The 17,394-nt window shown below is 49.4% G+C and overlaps 2 protein-coding genes across 10 annotated transcripts in view; one reads left to right on the forward strand and one right to left on the reverse strand.

The window, feature by feature from the left end:
• The window catches only part of LOC118675217 (phosphatidylinositol 3-kinase regulatory subunit gamma), a 92,170-nt gene extending 86,561 nt beyond the window's left edge, over window positions 1-5,609 (forward strand). For 2 of the 3 annotated variants that reach the window (XM_036347551.1, XM_036347552.1), the window contains one exon: window positions 1,955-5,609. In XM_036347551.1, coding sequence (XP_036203444.1) covers window positions 1,955-2,153 — 199 coding nt within the window. In that variant the 3' untranslated portion in view covers window positions 2,154-5,609. The remainder of the gene's footprint in view (window positions 1-1,954) is intronic. The other variant, XM_036347550.1, reaches the window with a different exon arrangement.
• Window positions 5,610-10,502: 4,893 nt separating this feature from the next.
• Window positions 10,503-17,394, reverse strand: part of MAST2 (microtubule associated serine/threonine kinase 2) — a 160,836-nt gene continuing 153,944 nt past the window's right edge. For all 7 annotated transcript variants that reach the window (XM_036347546.1, XM_036347543.1, XM_036347548.1 and 4 more), the window contains 12 exons: window positions 16,707-16,872; window positions 16,098-16,199; window positions 15,713-15,835; window positions 15,423-15,532; window positions 14,924-15,078; window positions 14,419-14,702; window positions 14,116-14,310; window positions 13,449-13,675; window positions 13,168-13,290; window positions 12,615-12,751; window positions 12,316-12,509; window positions 10,503-12,020 (listed from right to left, as the gene is read on the reverse strand). In XM_036347546.1, the coding sequence (XP_036203439.1) occupies window positions 10,558-12,020; window positions 12,316-12,509; window positions 12,615-12,751; window positions 13,168-13,290; window positions 13,449-13,675; window positions 14,116-14,310; window positions 14,419-14,702; window positions 14,924-15,078; window positions 15,423-15,532; window positions 15,713-15,835; window positions 16,098-16,199; window positions 16,707-16,872 (3,279 nt within the window). In that variant the 3' untranslated portion in view covers window positions 10,503-10,557. The remainder of the gene's footprint in view (window positions 12,021-12,315; window positions 12,510-12,614; window positions 12,752-13,167; window positions 13,291-13,448; window positions 13,676-14,115; window positions 14,311-14,418; window positions 14,703-14,923; window positions 15,079-15,422; window positions 15,533-15,712; window positions 15,836-16,097; window positions 16,200-16,706; window positions 16,873-17,394) is intronic.

Below are 17,394 nucleotides of genomic sequence, written 5' to 3' on the forward strand. Positions count from 1 at the left end.
GAACAATCTGAAAATGAAATGAAGAAGACGAGTTATTTATAATAACATCAAAAATGATTAAATACCTGGGATTAAAACAAAAGCAGTACAAGAGCTGTGCAATGAAAACTGTAAAACAATGGAAGAACTTAAAGAAGACCTAAATAAGTGGACAGACATCCAGTGTGTTAAGGTGGCAGTGCTTCCCAATTGGTCTACATGTTCAATGTAATCCCTTTCAAAAATTCCAGCTGGATTGTTGCAGAACTTGACAAGATGATCCTAAAATTCATGTGACAATGCAAAGGATCCAGGACAGCTAAAATAATCTTGAAAGAATAGAAAAAAGTTAAAGTACGCCTCCTGACTTCAGAATTTACAACTAAGCTATATAATAAAAACTGTGAGGCACTGACAGTCGGGTAAACATGTAGATCAGTGAACAGAATTGAGAGTCAAGAAATTCTTACACTTACGGTCAATTGGTGTTCAACAAGGGTCTCAAGACCATTCAGTGGGGAAAAAATAGTCATTTCAACACATGATGCTGTGACAACTGGTGAGCCACATGCAAAAGAAGAGAGTTGGACCCCTACCTCACACTGTATACAAAAATTAACTAAGAATGAATTATAGATCTAAATGTAAAAGCTACAAGTATAAAACACTTAGGAGAAAACATAGGCATAAATCTTTGTGACTTTGGGTTAGGCAGTGGTTTCTTACATATCCAAAGTACAAACACCAAAAGAAAAAATAGATAATTTGGTCTTCAACATAATTAAAAACTTTTTTTCATCAAAGGAAACTGTCAAAAAAGTGAAAAGACAACCTAAAGAATAGGATAAAATATTTAGAAATCATATATCTGTTAAGCAACTAGTGTCTAATACATAAAGAACTCTTAATAGAAAGACAAATGTCCCAATTTAAAAACGGGAAAAATATTTAAATATACATTTTTCTTAAGATATATAAGTGGTCAATAAGCATATGAAAAGTTGCTCAATATCAGTAGCCATTAGAAAACTGCAAATCAAAACCATAATGAGACACCACTAGGATGACTATAAAATAAAAAAGATGGACAATAAGAAGTGTTCGAAAGAATGTGGAGAAATTCAATCCTCTTACACTTCTGGCAGGAGTATAGAAAGGTACAACCATTTGGGAAACCAGTTTGGCAGTTCCTCACAAAGCTAAACCATGTGACTCAGCAGTTCCACTCTTAGATATACATCCAAGAGAACTGAAAATATATGTCCATACAAAAACTCATACACCAATGTTCAGAGCATCATTCATAATAGCCAAAAAAGTGGAAACAACCCAAATGTCCATCCATTGATGAATGGATAAACAAAATGTGGAATATCCACACAATAAAATATTTATTCAGCTATAAGAAAAAATGAAGTACTAATACATGCTACAACATGAGAGACTTTGAAAATAGTGTTTTAAGTGAAAGCCAGGTACAAAAAGTTGTGTGATATTATATGATTCCATTTATATGAAATGTCCAGAATAGGCAAATCCATAGAGACAGAAAATAGGTTAGTTGCCAGGGCCTGGGGGGAGGGAGGAATACAGAATAATTGCTATATGTTTTCTTTTTAGGGTGGTGAAAATATTCTAGAATTAGATCGTGGTGATTGTTGCACAACCTTGTGAATATTCTAAAAATACTGATTTATACACTAAAAAAATGTTTTTTGGTTTGTTCTGCCCCTCTTAGTATTCTTGCCTAAGTTGAGTGACTACATGGAGCCATCCATTTTAGCTTTACCAGGTCTTGGTGGGAGGCGGCAGGTCTGTAAGGGAGTGATGGAGACACACATGGATGTGACATTTTACAAACTTGGTTGACAAACATTTCTGCTCCTCCTCTACAAAATAGTTGCTTTCAGGCTTCTGGGATCCCTTTATTATTTCCTGCCTTAATTCCGTGGTGTTTGCATGTTGTATCTTGCAGTGCCGATGGGGAAGTGAAGCACTGTGTGATCTACAGCACTGCCCGGGGCTATGGCTTTGCCGAGCCCTACAACCTGTACAGCTCGCTGAAGGAGTTGGTGCTCCACTACCAGCAGACGTCCCTCGTTCAGCACAACGACTCCCTCAACGTCAGGCTTGCCTACCCTGTCCACGCACAGATGCCCTCGTTCTGCAGATAAAGTGGGAGTGGGAAGAGAGGTGGCTCTCTAGCATTTTTTCTACAGTTTTATTAGACTATGAGGGCATTCTTTCTACGTAGACTGCTTGTTTTGCACAAGAAGTGATTCTGTGAATGTGAAGTGGAGAGGCCGAGCAGCAGCGGTCAGGAGGGGGTGTAAGGGGCCTCTGGATCTTGGGGACCCAGCTGTGCTGCTGCACTAGCATAGGAAGCTGGAAGCAGATGTGGTTTTTGGGAAGTCTGTTTCACTGGGGTTTTTGTTTTTTTTAGACAGGCACCCTCAACAGAACACATTAGGCTTGAGGGGGTCGGGGGTTATATCTGGAAGCTTCTGCAGAGTCCATGTCCTCTTTGGGTCTTCAACTCTGAGAATGCGATGGGTGTGGCTCTGTGGGAAGTTCCGTTTTGATCTGGCAATCTCTCTTAACTTCCTCCCACAGAGAAGGTTGTTTTGGTTCTGTGGTAGAATGGCATTCAGTGAAAAAGACAACCAAAGGAGAATGGGGAGGCTTGGGATTTCATCTACAGACTCTCAGTCAAGGGGGTAAAAACCCTTTAGCTGAAGGTCTTGTGTTTCTTAATCAACATAACGTAGACATCAGCATCTCATAGCTCCTCTCTCTAAAAAACATTGTTTAGAAACCAAATTGATCCCAGAAAAACAATGTTTGTTACAGGGCTAAGGTCTGATGGAAGAAGGCAGCACTCGTGTCTGAATGCATAATTCTGTACCGAAACTTGAAAATAAAAAGAAAGCTAGAATTTGTTAGTTTTAGCAAACACTAAAATTGGTCAGTGTAACCCCTCTGCCCTGCCCTTGTTTCTCTAAGGTGAGGAATAGTGGGGTTTTTTTTGTAGGCATGGTAAGCTTTGAATCATAAAATGAAGTTGGTGCTTGTGTGGTGTTTCCTTAGCCTAAAGAATGATCTGTTGTTTGAAACCTTTGTAACTTGTTTGTATGAGTAAAGAAAAGGTGCAATCCAGTGCTTTTAGATGGCTTGATATACCAAATAATGATATAGAACAACATTCTTACATGTGCTTCCCCAAGTGTAAAGGCCCTGCAGAAACAGTGATCACGTTAATGACTCACCCCTGTCCTTTGCTGGGTAGGGCTTCAGGGCATTCATGGGTTGCTAAGGCTGTAGCAGGAAGGGACGAGATTGGGGGCAGGAACCTCAGTGTATCACAGACCCAGGGGCTCCGGTGTCCAGGGCAAGGATTATACCACATTACCCATGTGCTTCCATACTTTTGTCAGGAAAGGATCAGATGGTTTGGAGTTCAGACTGTTAGTAAAAACCATCTGGAGGCTCTTCTCTGCCTCTTCTGTGATCCTGCCATTAAGATGATGTGCACAGACTGTCCTGATTTTAGGCCAGGATCTTCTGCTCCATGTGGTTTAAGCCTTCCAGCTGAGTGGAGCTAGGCGAATGGAGTTGGCGGCAGGCATCTCCTCCTACCTCCATTATGCCCTCCCCCAGCAGTTGACACTCATTGGACAAATAGAATTCAGTTGCCTCTGAGCCAGTCCTGGAACCAGAATAGGCTCAGAATGAGTCAGCTGTTTGAGCCCAAAGCTGTGCAGTCAGGCATCCTGGCTGAGCTATGCAAGAAGCCAATAGCTGGGTCTTGGTACTTAGGCTTACAGCTAGGAAAGCTCTCGTTTTGGGGATGAAAGAAACATATTGCTTTTCCTGAGCATTTATCTTGGTTTCAGGGTCTAAAATGAACTATGACATAGAAATTAGACATAGATGAGGATAGGAAGGAAAGGGCATATCTTTGGCTTTTCCTTGGTTACGTTGCAGTTTCAAAATTGGATGAGGCAGACAAATGAAGCCCCTTCAGTGTCACTGTTCTAACTTAAGCCCTTAACTGAGTGAACTGCACATCCCTTCCCCAAACTGCCAGATTGAAATCTTGCTGGAAGTTTTAGAGTAATGGCAGGCTGATTGTTGCTAGACACACCTGGGTAGCCTTGCACCTGGTGTTGAACCTGCTTACACGGTTAGTTGCTCAAGATTGGGTGCAAGGAATCCCTCCTTTCTGGTACTAAAATTTAGTGTGCTGAATGTCTTAAATGAAAATGGGGATAAGGATACACAACTGTAATGTTGAACTGTATGTTGCTCCTTGTCAGGCAGGTGTTAAGGGTGTGCAGGGAGAGAGCTAGCGTCATCTGTTATCTCACTTGGGATGCTGGCTTGTGGAGAAGGGCTGCTCTTTTTTAGTCCTACATTCCTTCACTTTTTGTTTCCTGTTTTTCATTCTCCAATTTGTTGCTTTGTGGGGACTAAGACCTAGGGATCATTTGAGAAATTGAAAGTGTCTTTGCCACGATTTGCTTGATCCTGATGAGTCAGTGGAAGTGGCATAGGGACCATGTGGAGCAGTACTATGCTGCTTCTTTACTCTGTGGTCTAGGCAGCAAGCCTTGGCCTCCATCTGAGTCTAGTTCTGTGTCCTGGGATGCTTTTTATGGCCTTATTTATGGCATTTATGGCATCTTAACTGCATCCTCACTGAGGCAGAGGGTAAAGAGACAGAACAAGACCAGAGTGGCCCATTGCTTTCCTGGCTAGAGAAGCCAGCTACCAACATGAAAGCAGCTTGGGGCAGGCTGGACATAGCTCCTAGGCCCATCTATTCCAGATGGAGCTTTCATCACTGAACAATGTTCTGTCACACTAGGCCATAGATGCTAAACCTTGGCCATGGCTCAGGCCTCTCCAGGGTAGCTGTGTCCTTATTGCTGATTTAGTCAAGGTTGAGGAATCCTAATAACACTCCTACCCCATTTCATTTCCAAGCCCTGATGGCACCTCCCAGTTATTTTGGGCCTCATGTGCTCTGGGAACGCTTTTTTGAGAGCCAGTATGGTGTCTTCCATGGGTTTTTTCTTGCTGCAAGGAACCAGCCTCCTGGGTCCTCTTGGGCCAAAAATCGCATCTGGGCAATTCCTAGTTTTCAAGGTTAAGACTCCAGAGTAGTTCTCTATGAGGCTTTAGTGGCCTCAGAGCAGAGGGTCCAGATGGGGGTCTGTCTGGGCCCTCTGCTGCCAACTGCTCAGCCTTGCTCCAGCTCCAGCCACTTGTGACAACCTTGTTTCCTTACAGATTCCAGCATGTGACTTTGGTGCCCTGTTGTTACTTGTGAAAAACCTATTCTGTTGTCTTTGATGTAGTCAAAAAAATTCATGTAGTTTACGTAAAAATACCTGATTCACAAGGAAGCCAACTATATGTCTTGTGTTGGGACAGTTCATAATGTAGTTCCTAGACCACTTTTGCAAATTGTTCTCGTCACCAGATGTGTTCAGACATTGCTGTGCAGTTGTAGGGGAGGGTGGGGGGAAGATGGGGAAGATACTTTTTGGTCTTTTTGTTTTGGATCTTCCCCAAGAGGGGACAGTTTGGCCAACTTGCTCCAGTAATGCAATAAAGACATTTCAATAAAGTACCTTTTTGTCCTCGTGCTATAGAGGGAGGTGGTTTGGGGTTAGGAGCAAGGGGAAGACGTCTGGGGTGTTGAAAAGCCCTGAAACTTCCAAACCTTCTCTCCCATGAGCATCAAAAGATTGGTCCTGCAGCTGAACTGGGGCCACCAGAGGCACTTCTATCCCTGAAGAAGAGGACGTCGACCCAAACAGGTATGAAGCCAGAATCCTGTCTGCCTGACACAAGACACATGGAGACTCAGAAACTAATCTGAGAAAGTTAAATCTGAGAGCCATTTCCTGCTCTCCCCATTTCTGACAATTAGAAAGCCCAGTTTATTGATTCTCATCACATCTTTCTGCCTGGAAATAAAGGTATTTCCACATTCTATTTTGGAGGTAGGGGAAATGGGCTCAGGCTTACGGTTTGTCCTCTTGTTGCCCCAGGCCCTTGTCACCAATCTGCCAGGCACTTTGTTGAGGTTCCTATGTGTTGGGAACATAGTCAACAAACAAGCGATGACCTCTGCTTGCACAGAACATTGCAGTTCTCATCCATGTCTCAGGCCCCATGGATGGGCACTGACTTACAGATCAGATCAGATCAGGGAATAGTTTCCTTGTTCTAAGTGACCTTGCCTATGACCTCCCTCACTACATTTTAGCTACATGGCACCCCCAAGGCCACTGCTAGGGATTATGGATTATTTCCCCAATTCCAAGAGTTGCTTCCACTCTACATAAGACCTCAAATACCTATCTTCAGTCCAGTCCTCTCTTCTGTACTCACCTGCTGGCTGGATATCTCTACTAGGAACTTCAGCATCCCACAGATACTGCTAACTTATTTACAGAGAAAACATGCTTGATTATGAATTCCCTTATCTTCTTACCACCAAATTAAAGGCATAGGAGTACATGGGGACTGTACATGAAACCTATCTGTATTCACAAAACTCCTCTCCTGCTCACCTATTAAATTACACGAGGTAGCCCTTGGGTCCTGTTTTCTCTCACCTTCTCAGGAACCTCCCATGATCAGTTAGCAATTCTTCCAACATTGTTTCCTCTCAGTTGAATCATCCACTGACATTTGAACATGGCCTTTATTGCCTAATGTAATTGGAAAATCTGATTATGGGCCTCAAATATCCTAAGCATCATGTCTCTCTCCATCTCTGCTATGCCAGCTCATGCGTGGTTTCACTTTGTGTATAGGCTCTCCAGGTGGACACATGGCCTCCAGCAGCCCAGACTCATAGCTTCTGACAACTCCACTGAGGAGAGGTGGTCTTTCCAGGTCCTGACTGCTTGCTTGTTTTATATATCCATGGTGACTATGGCACAGTATCCATGAGAAGAGGGCCTTGATAGGCTCAGCCTAAACTATTTTTGAAAAAATGGTCTAAATTTGTCTTTATTGCCTCACCTCCTTAAGCATTTCAGTACAGTTTCCACCATTACCTGAAACTGCTCTCCTTCATGTCTTCCAATAACTATCACTGTTGACTATTCTCCAGGAAAAACTCTACCATTGGCTCCATGACAACTCATTCATCTAGATTTCCTCCTGTATCTGTTCATTTTAATTATCCTGGACCCCTGCTCCTTTCTCAGGTATGCCTTTCCCCTGGCAGTTCTACCCATATCCATGAATTCACCTACCATCTCTAAACTAAGTATGTCCATCTGTTTCTCCTGCTCAGACCTCATATTCAGTTTACTGTCTGCATGTCACCACATTGTCCGCTTTCTCTTCCATTATCTCAGTGAATGGGAACAAGTAACTCATCTGCTTATGTAAGTCTGAAATGTAGATGTTATTGATACCTTCTCTGTTTCATGTCTAAATAAAACCCACCATCAACCCATACACAAATCCAACTTTGTAAGAATCGAAGGTATCACTTCTCAATCCACTGCTTCACTATCATCTCTAACTTCCATACCAGAAGGCCTCCCTTCTTCCATTCTTGACCTCCTCAAATCTATTGTTATAGCAACTGGAGTCGTCTTTTCAAAGTACAAATCTGAAACTGTAAAACCATTAAATAACTTTCAATCGCTGTTAGGGTAAATTATAAAATTCTTAAAATGGTATGACTTCTGCCGAAACCGGTTTGGCTCAGTGGATAGAGCGTCGACCTGCGGACTGAGGGGTCCCGGGTTCGGTTCCGGTCAAGGGCATGTACCTGGGTTGCGGGCACATCCCCAGTGGGAGATGTGCAGGAGGCAGCTGATCGATGTTTCTCTCTCGTCGATGTTTCTAACTCTCTATCTCTCTCCCTTCCTCTCTGTAAAAAATCAATAAAATATATTTTAAAAAAAAAATGGTATGACTTCTCCCAAGTTCAGGATCTTATTCCCCACTTCAATTACTCTTCACTGGCTCCCTCCCTTTGGGTTATTCCTAATGTCTTGGGCCTTTTCCCTTTTATACATATTCTCTGTACAGTCCCCATGTACTCCTATGCCTTTAATTACCAGCTATTTGCTGATGGCTGCCAAATCTGTGTCCAACTCCCTACACCTTTCCTCTAAGACAGTGGTTCTCAACCTTCCTAATGCTGTGACCCTTTAATACAGTTCCTCATGTTGTGGTGACCCCCAGTTTCATTGTTACAAATTGAACATAATTAAAGCATAGTGATTAATCACAAAACCAATATGTAATTATATATGTTTTCTGATGGTCTTAGGCGACCCCTGTGAAAGGGTCATTTGACCCCCAAAGGGGTCGTGACCCACAGGTTGAGAACCGCTGCTCTAAGAAAACTCCTGTTGTCCTAGGTTAGACCACCATAATGGGTCACTACATTTTCTTTCTGGTCTGCTTATTCTACTTGAGCCTCTCTATACTGCAGTCAGTGATCTTCCTAAAACATAAATCTGCTTATACCACTTCCTGTGGTTACCTCCCAGAAACTCCTCACTGCCCTCAGGCTTATCAGGCAGTTTCTCAACTGCCCCACTAGCACTTACCCCATGCATTACAGGATGCTTAGCATCTCTGTGCCTACTCCTCCCAGCCCTCCTCTCCTGCCTGCCATTTCCAACCCCTTAAGGGGCAGGCAGTCTCTCTCCCATAAACTACTGTAAGTCGTGCATGCCCCAGCCCCTTCTCCCCATGGTGTGGTCCTTCTAAGCAGATCCTGATGTACATGGGGGGTGGACTCCCTCAGGCAACCAGTTACCTTTATTCCTTGTGTCCAGTGCAGGGGTCGACTATTAATGAATGACTGAAGGAATAAGTGAGTTCACGAGGGAACTGGAAAGGCTGAGGGGCCAAATGTCCCACTTGTGGGCTTTGCATTGTGGGCAGAGCACGCCCTCTGGCGGCCACAGCCTTCCCCATGCAGGGTGACCAAGAGCTGCAGGGTGCTTGAAACACCCAGCCAGTGACCCAGATACGTTTTCCAGTTTCCAGGCCTCTTGTTACCTCACCTTTGGCCCAAGGCATTGGATTATGGGACAATAGTGCAAGACAGCAGTTTCATAAAGCCCTTCGTCATCTGGAGGCACTCTTCTAGCCGTGGCACTCTCCCTGAGCCCTGTTCCTGCGAGGCCATGACTCCTCCAACAGAATGTCCCAGATGTCCTCCCCCCCCTCGAATACCACCCACCCACCCAGTGCAGTTCTACTCACTGTGGGGGCTGCCCAGGTCTGCAATGTCCATCTCCAGTGCAGAGACCTATCTGAATAGCCCAGGAAGGGCTCACTGACGACAAACATTCATGACTTGTTACTGAACACGGGAGGTGGTTCTCTATTTTCATCTCACCTGGCCTCCCAGCATTTTACCAAGTAACTCCACCCGTTTTAAAACTCTTCTCTTGGATTTTATCGTGCCCTTCTGGCTGCTGCTTCTAAGTCTTTCTTTGTCTTAAATGCTTATGCCCCTCAGTACATCATTTTTTAAATTTTATCTATTTTTTGCTGTTTTATTTTTTTCAGCTTGATATTCTTTTAAAAATAATTCTTTATTGTTGAAAGAATTATGCCGGAACCGGTTTGGCTCAGTGGATAGAGCGTCGGCCTGCGGACTGAAAGGTCCCAGGTTCGATTCCGGTCAAGGGCATGTACCTTGGTTGCGGGCATATCCCCAGTAGGAGATGTGCAGGAGGCAGCTGATCGATGTTTCTCTCTCATCGATGTTTCTGACTATCTCTCTCCCTTCCTCTCTGTAAAAAATCAATAAAATATATTAAAAAAAGAAAAAGAATTACACGTCACCTTATTGATACATTAATGGCTCTCAGTTTTCTATCATCAGTCTAGCTCTCTATCGCGTTCGAGACCCATACATCTAGTTACCTTGCGGATGTCCCCCAAGTACCAAGTTCAACTCTTCACCTCCCTCCATCTTTCCGCTTCCATTTTCTGGCTAAGAGGCATTCTAACTTGGGGTAGATGTGTGGGTTCTAGAGTGAAGAGATATCTAGGTTCTAGTCCTAGCTCTGCCCAAGCTATAAGATTCTGTTAATATCTGAAAACCCGAGTTCCTTATCTATAAAGCAGGAATATTAGTCGCTACGTGACCTTCTTGGGTTCTTTATCACCCACGGAAAGTCTAAATTCTTGTAAGACCATCAGTGTGACCCTTGCCTAACTCACTACACCCATTTCCACTTTTGGTTCCTTGAATATACCAGGCATATGGTTAAGTGCTATACTCTCTGCCTAGACAGCCTTACACTAATTCCTACTCTTCTAACCCAGCAAATTACTACCTATTACCTATCCTTCAGGTTTGAGCTCAGATGTCATAATCGCTGGGAAGCCAAGGTGGGTTAGAGACCCCTCTCCTGACAGTAGAAACTGTTTTAGTCACTCTATTATCAGCAATAACATAGGACTTTTGAGTTACATTTGTGTTGACTGAGGAAAGAAGCAAGCAAAAGACATAAAGATGGTTTCTAAGAGCATGTATTATACAGATCTGAGTTAAGAAATGGCAGACAACTGCTATGTTTGCTTTAAAAGCTCATTGGTTGCCACTGCCAAGTCCTGATGCTTGTGAGGGGCCCCTGGGTCTCGGCCCCTTTGGAGCAGGTTGGGCCCAGGCTCCTGGGTAAGGGGGCAGCTTCTGCATGGAAGGTTCTGCCTCCTGTCACCTGAGGCCTCAGGCACTGTGGTGATGCCCAGGGCTGGCTCCTCCTTCTCTATCTGCGCACACTCAGGCTCCCAGCGCCAGCTTTGGCTGGAAAGCTGACAAGGGTGGGCCAGCCCAGGGGCATTGGGTGGCCATGACTTCCCCTCCTGCCTAGGAGACAGGTTCTCAGGATGGGCTGGAGTTGTGGCTTCCAAATCCTGGGAGCTGACCAACCCACCTTCCGTTGTTGCCTTTCTGCTTATGGATGCCCCCTCTGGGCCCTCAAGGAGGAATTTCCAGGACCATGGGCCTGGCCCTCCAGTGGTGGAGGAGGCAGGGGACCCACTGGTGGGGATGAGTCCTGGGGAACTGGGACAAAGTGCTGTCGGTGCCTGGGTGCGGAGGAGCTGGGCCTTCAAGCAGCCTTCAGGGGGGATGGGGTCTGTGGGTCCAGCCCCACCCAGGCTGGGAGTTGGTGACAAGGAGCTGGCAGCCTCCTCAAAGACATGCAGGATCCCAAGCTTCCTCTGGGGGTCACCAGGGCCTTCCATTCGGGGGTCCCTGGGCAAGAAGGCTTCTTCTTCCTCCCCCTCTGCTCCTCTGAGGGGCGGATCCTGGCCCACTTCTGGGTTGGGTGCCAAGCGTGGCTCCTGCTCAGCTTGGCTGTTCTCAGGCCCCTCGTCAGCGTCGTCCTCTGAAGAGTCAACCTCACGGATGGCTTCCTGCTTCTGCAGCGACTCTCGCCGCTCAGCCCGGTCCTGCCGGAGGGAGCCTAGAGCTCGTGAGGGCGCAGCCTGCAGCACTCCCTTCCCTGGCAGCACCCCCTTCCCAGACAGCACACTCCTGGTCCCAGCTACCTCCAGAGGACTGACTTCCCTGGGTGGCAGTTCCTTCTTGAGCTCAGGGTGGGGCAGGTCAAGGCTATGCTTTCGAGAAGGGGCTAGCTTCTTCTCAGAAGCAGCAAGTGCAGCCGCCAGTTTCTCAGCGGACTGCACCCTCTTCAGTAGTGGAGAGCGGGGCGGCTCCGCACTCTTGGGCCGGGAGAGTTGCCTGCCTAGGGGAGGCGACACGTGAAGCTTGGTGGGGAGGGCCTGGGTTCCATGGCCAGACAGGGGTGATGGGGAGCGCTGGGGTGAAGCTGCTGGTGGTGGAGAAGGGGTGTGGGCAAGTGGTGACAGTGGGATGCTGCCTGCTGACTTGCGCCGTGGAGAGCGGTACTGCCGTTGGAGCTTGGGTGCCAGACCATGCAGGGAGCTGGGCCGTGTATGCCCGGAGCCGGCTGGAGAGCTGGGCACGCTGGAGCTGGGGGAGCTGCTCTGTGATGAATTCCCTCCCACTTTGCACAGACAAAAGCAGAGAGAGCAATGTTAGCTGTTAGAAATGACTGAGGGGCAAGGCAATGCTTAGCCCTGGAATGTCCCAGGAGTATCAAGGTTACCCCATCAGTGAGCCAGAGCCCAGGCTATAGAGATGAAGTCACCCTCCACCCCTGTCACCTCCTCTCCAAGTCAGCTGGATCTTTCAGGGGGTGGGTTGAATGACAGTTTCAGAGTGGGATCCATGAGAACCAGAGGGCAGGCGCTTTCCTACCTCCCAGGGGCTGTCTGCGATCTGCAGAGAGCCTTTCCTACCTGAATGCACAGCATCAGGAGTCACCCGGTAGCCCTGAGTGGGAGATCGGGGGGAAAGGCCGTGGCCGTGTGTGGGAGAGCCTGGCCCGCTCTCTCCTGATGACAAGGAGCGGTTAAGGGAAGAGAGGCTGCGGCTGGTGTGGAGCAGGGACGCCTGTTTAGTGATCTTTCGGAACAGGGAGCTCCTTTTTCTGCTGCAGAGACAAGAGTCAAAGCTGTCTGGCTCGGTGCACAGGGCACAGCACACACAAGCACCACATACTGGCCCCGAGCGGGCCCTAGGGCCAAGTCTGGCTCACCTTTCTTGCCCATCTTTGCCCCGGCTCCGCTTGCTTCTTCGGGCCATCTTGGCCTTGTAGCTGCCCCTCCGTGCCGGCCCCACTTTAATGGATGTGTTCTCCAGGGGAGTTGTTGAAATAGACAACTTGTTTCCACTCTGGGGACCAGAACATGAACCCAGGCTAAGGTGGTGGCCATATTTTTGATCCAACTCCTACCCCTGGGCATGGCTAGACCACAGCTCTAGCCTCTGTCTGAACCACAGACCCGTCTTCTCTTCACAGGTTAGCAAATGGCTCTGACTGGAGCCCAAGTAGTTTGGGTTGAGAAGGTAGAGAAGAGGCTTACCCATCCTGCTCTCCAATCCTACCCAAGGCCCAGAGTATCACTGGACCTTGGTCAGTGAGGGTGGTGCCTTTGGGCAAAAACACATCGCTATGGCCGTACCCAAACTGTGTATGTGCATCTGTACTCAGTGCCAGGTGTACGTGTACTCGACTCCTTCTCCCCTATGGCCAGTCACAGCCTCCAAGGCTGGGGTTGACCACAGCAGGCAGCACCCCCAGCACTCACCTTCAGGATCAGCTCCACCACCTCAGTGTGCACCAGCCCATGCACAGGCTCCCCGTTGACATGAGTGATGAGGTCGCCCTGACGAAGCCCCGCCTCACTGGCTGGACCTCCATCCTCCACGTGCTGCCCCGGGGAGAGAACAGTTATCAGTCTGGAGCCGGAGCCTGAGCCTGAGCCTGAGCCTGAGCCTGAGCCTGAGGGTAGTGTGGGCAGGGACAGGCAGGCCCTAGTAAGAGGAGTGATGAAGCTGAGAGAAAGCGGGTCTGGATGCCTGGACATACCCACACCATGTGGTGCACAGTGTAGACATCCAAGTCACCCATGTAGACACGGATCGCCCGCAGGGTGAAGCCATACTTCTTGCCAGCTCGGTGAATGATGATGGGGGTCCTCGAGTTGCTGAGGGCTGGCAAGAAGTCCCTGCTTGGAGAAGAGTCCCTGGATGATGGGTTGGATGACTGGGAATGTGGGGACATGGGGCTGGCCAAGGGAGAGCAGGTGTGGTGTTCTGGAGAATGAGAAACCAGGACTTAGTGGGTCAGGGGACCCTGGCCTGGCAAAGATCCCAGACCAGCCCCCCCGCCTAGGCTGTTGATCACACACAGCCCTAGCCAGAGACAGAGCCTTAGCCCAGGTATGTCCTCCCCACAGCCTCTGAGCAGCAAAGCCCCTCCTGTACCCGAGCCCTCTCAGACCCCAGCAGGTGATGAAATGGCAGCTGGCATTTTCTGAGTGCTTATGTGGATCAGGGACCATATAAACCCTTCATACATATTTAAACTAGAGACTTCTAGTTTCATAACAAAGGGGCAACAGTGACACGGTCTCTCAGGTACCTGCTCAACATACAATGCACAGACACACCTGCCCCGTGCAGACTCCTGCACAGGCCCACGGAGATTCCAGGGCCCTTCCTGTGAGTTTGATGCTAGTTCCCCAAGGCCTCACCTGTAGGAATGAGGAGGGACAGGGCTGTGGCTGAGGCGGACTTGATCACTTTGCTGATGGGGCGAGGGGTGCGCTTTTCTATAGAGTCCCCTGAGAGCAGCCGGTGGCGGGCCCTGCGCACTGCCAGGTCACTGATGGCCTTAGCTGTGGCTCCCTCAGCCAGCTGTGGGGTCCCACGGCCTCGAGTCTCCATGGCTGTGGGCCCAAATGAGCAATGAGACCTGCGATGCAGCCGAGCTGCCCCTCCCTGCCTCCCTGCATTATGGTCCAGCCTGGGCCCTTTGGCCACCTGCTGGGCCACACCTGGACTAGAACCACTGCTCTGGCTAGCAGGCTCCTCATCTAGCTTCAGCTGCTGCTCCACTGGCCGTTCAGGGATAGGCTCAGACATCCCTTCTGCAGATGTGGGTGTCAGAAGCCATATGCCCTCCTGCTGCTGCCTCCTGGGGGTGCTGGTGGCCTCCTCAGGGCCCTCCGGGAAGCGAGGCACGTCCAGGAGGCCTGAGCAGTGACGCCGCACGGTCAGTGGAGGGCTTGAGTCACTTTCCGTGTGGGAGGACTCAGACACCGACAGCCGCTTCCGCAATCTGCAAGACACAAGGCCTACGGTGAGATGGCCTGGGGTCTCCCTCCGCCAGCCCAGGCTTCCTTAGGGTCTCACAGACACGTCTCAGGCGTTCCGGAGGAGCCGCTCTTGTGGACGCCCCCTCACTGCTGCTAGCACTCCTCCCCAGGATCTGAATCCCCCATAATCTGTGACAACTGAAGGATGGCGTGCTCCCACTCTGGGTGAGCTCTGGGTGCTCACATCTCAGGGGAGCCAATCACCCAGCCCCGGTCTCGACCCTTCAGCCCCGCCAGGCCATCGGAGCGGTCTTCCTTCTCCTCACTCAGGCTGCGCTTGGTGGGGGGGGGTGTCCGGCGCTCCTCGAGCAGCGACAGCCGCTCCATGCTGCTGTACACCTGTGGGCACAGAAGACGTGCTGGGGACGGGCTCCAACAGACAACCTAAGGAGCAGAAAGCGTCCCTGCACCCGATCCCCAGGAATCTGAATCAGTGCTTCCCTTCCTTCCCCTGTACATTCCCTTGAATGTTCAAGGAAACAGCGATTCCGCTGGGCTGACCTGGCCTCACCCCTGGAGTGGTTCTAGAAGTGTCTGTCATATGCAGGCCCTGCCTTTCCTCCTCTTTTTCCTGGGGAAGCCCCTTCACCTCTTCCCCAGCCTGCCCAGGCATGACCCTTGACAGGTCCTCCTCTTCCAATCCTCCAGCCTGCCCTAGCCGGTCTGGGGTGCCTCAGTGGTACCTTGCTGAACCTGGGAGAGCAGGAAGAGAACTGGCGGATCTCAAGACAGCCATCTTCACTCACTTCCTCCTCATCTTCTGAGTCCACGTGGTGATACCGATCTGAGCGGGCTGGGTCAGACAAACAGAGGACAGTCCCCTTCAGAGGCCACTGGTGGTGGCCTCTTTTGACCCTAACAAACCTCGGGTGGGCCTGGAGAAGTTGCTCTCCCCATGCCAAGTTCAGAGTGCATGGGTATTTCTGAAAAAGCAGGTAGGAGCCCTAATCCTCCTGACCCATCGTGGCCTTACTGTCAAAGTAGCTGGTATCATCTTCCGATTCCAGTTGAGGAATGAATTCAGCCTTCTGGCGAAGAAGTCCTGTCCAGTCCAGACCAGTGAAGAATGGGTGCTGCTTCACCTCACAAGCACTGCCTATGGACAGGGAGGGCGTGGACCAGGGGGCGGGTGAGCAGGTGGAGCCCAGGTCAGCAAGTCCAGGGAGAACCCAGACCTCGAGAAGCTAGGCCTGGAGCCTCAGCTCCAGCACCTTCCCAGATCTGCCCAGAGGAGCAGGGCGAGTTTCCGGACCCACAGGTACTGCCTGCACTTGAAGCCTGACCCTCCTGGTGGCATGGACTCAGCCTCCCTCCTCCCTCTCCCATGTGATGAAAAAGTTTCGTGGGGCCTGTCCTACCTGTACCCAGTCTCTCCAGAGGGTTCTGGTGGAGCAGTTTGGAGGTGAGGTCCTGGGCATCTGGCGGTAACGCATCATCCCCCTCAGGCCACACAATCTCATCTGAAGGGTCGTGGGGGGTAGGAGAAAGGGAGTGGGTGAGAGAAGGCCTCAGAAGTTGTAGGCAGAGTGGGAAATGGAGAAGATGGTCCTCGGATAGAATAAGGCTAGGGAGGCATAAAGGGCTCAGCCCAGAATCCCTGAAAGCTTGCCTGGGACCCCAATTCCTTAGGTTCCTATCCTCCTAGAATGCATGCCCCAGAGTATGGCTTGCTTTCTGGTCCAGAGTGGGCACTGCAAAGCCATGACTTCCCTGAAGCTCCAACTCCTCCTGCCTTTACAGTCCAGACACACGTACATGCCCACACAAAACTCACACTCACAGGAGACGCACACAGACAACACGGGTACATAACCAGAACAAGCCCCAGGTGACACACAGTGTGGCTGTGCGCACACACAACTAAGGCAAGCCTACATGACGAGAACCCTAAGCCTCATGGGTGCATGCGTAAATCATCATCTGTGGATCCAGACTCTGCCTCCCGAGGGCCGGGGGATGGTACCTACCACTGATCACTTGCCCAAAGAGCTCCTCCGGAGTGTCTCCAAAGAAAGGGACGCAACCCACCAGGAACTCATACAGGATTATGCCCATGGCCCACCAGTCCACTGGCTTCCCATAGCCCTGACGCAGAATCACCTCAGGCGCAATGTACTCCGGAGTCCCGCATACCTGGGCATAGAGAAATCAGGCTAACTCAGCTTCCTGAGGCAGTTCCCTGGCATGACAGCTGGAGGGGTGGTGATTCCCACCTTCGGGGGAAAAAAGTCTGAGAATAAAGACTCAGCTAACTTTGGTTAATGAGCAAAAGCAACCAGGGTACCAGAGTTGGAACTGTTGGTGGGGTGAGTTTATGTATCTCCTAATTACCCAAGGATAGCAGCTCCAAGGGAGCCTTGCTCTTGACTGAGCCAGGAGGTTCAGAATGGACCTCACACCAGTCTGGGTGTCAATGGTAATATGACCCATTTTCTCCAAACTCCGAGGAAGATTTTGGATTTTATAGAGGCCTGGTGCACAGATTTGTACACGGGTGGGGTCTCTCAGCCTGGCCTTTGGGAATTGGGCTGAAACCGGCTCTTCGACATCCCCAAGGGGTCCCGGATAGTGAGAGGGCACAGGCCAGGCTGAGGGGCCCCACTGGTGCACGATCAGGGCCAGGGAAATAACGTGGGAGGGATCTAGGGCGTGTCC

This window comes from Myotis myotis, unplaced genomic scaffold (assembly GCF_014108235.1).
Source record: "Myotis myotis isolate mMyoMyo1 unplaced genomic scaffold, mMyoMyo1.p scaffold_m19_p_2, whole genome shotgun sequence".
NCBI classification, from domain to species: Eukaryota; Metazoa; Chordata; class Mammalia; order Chiroptera; family Vespertilionidae; genus Myotis; species Myotis myotis.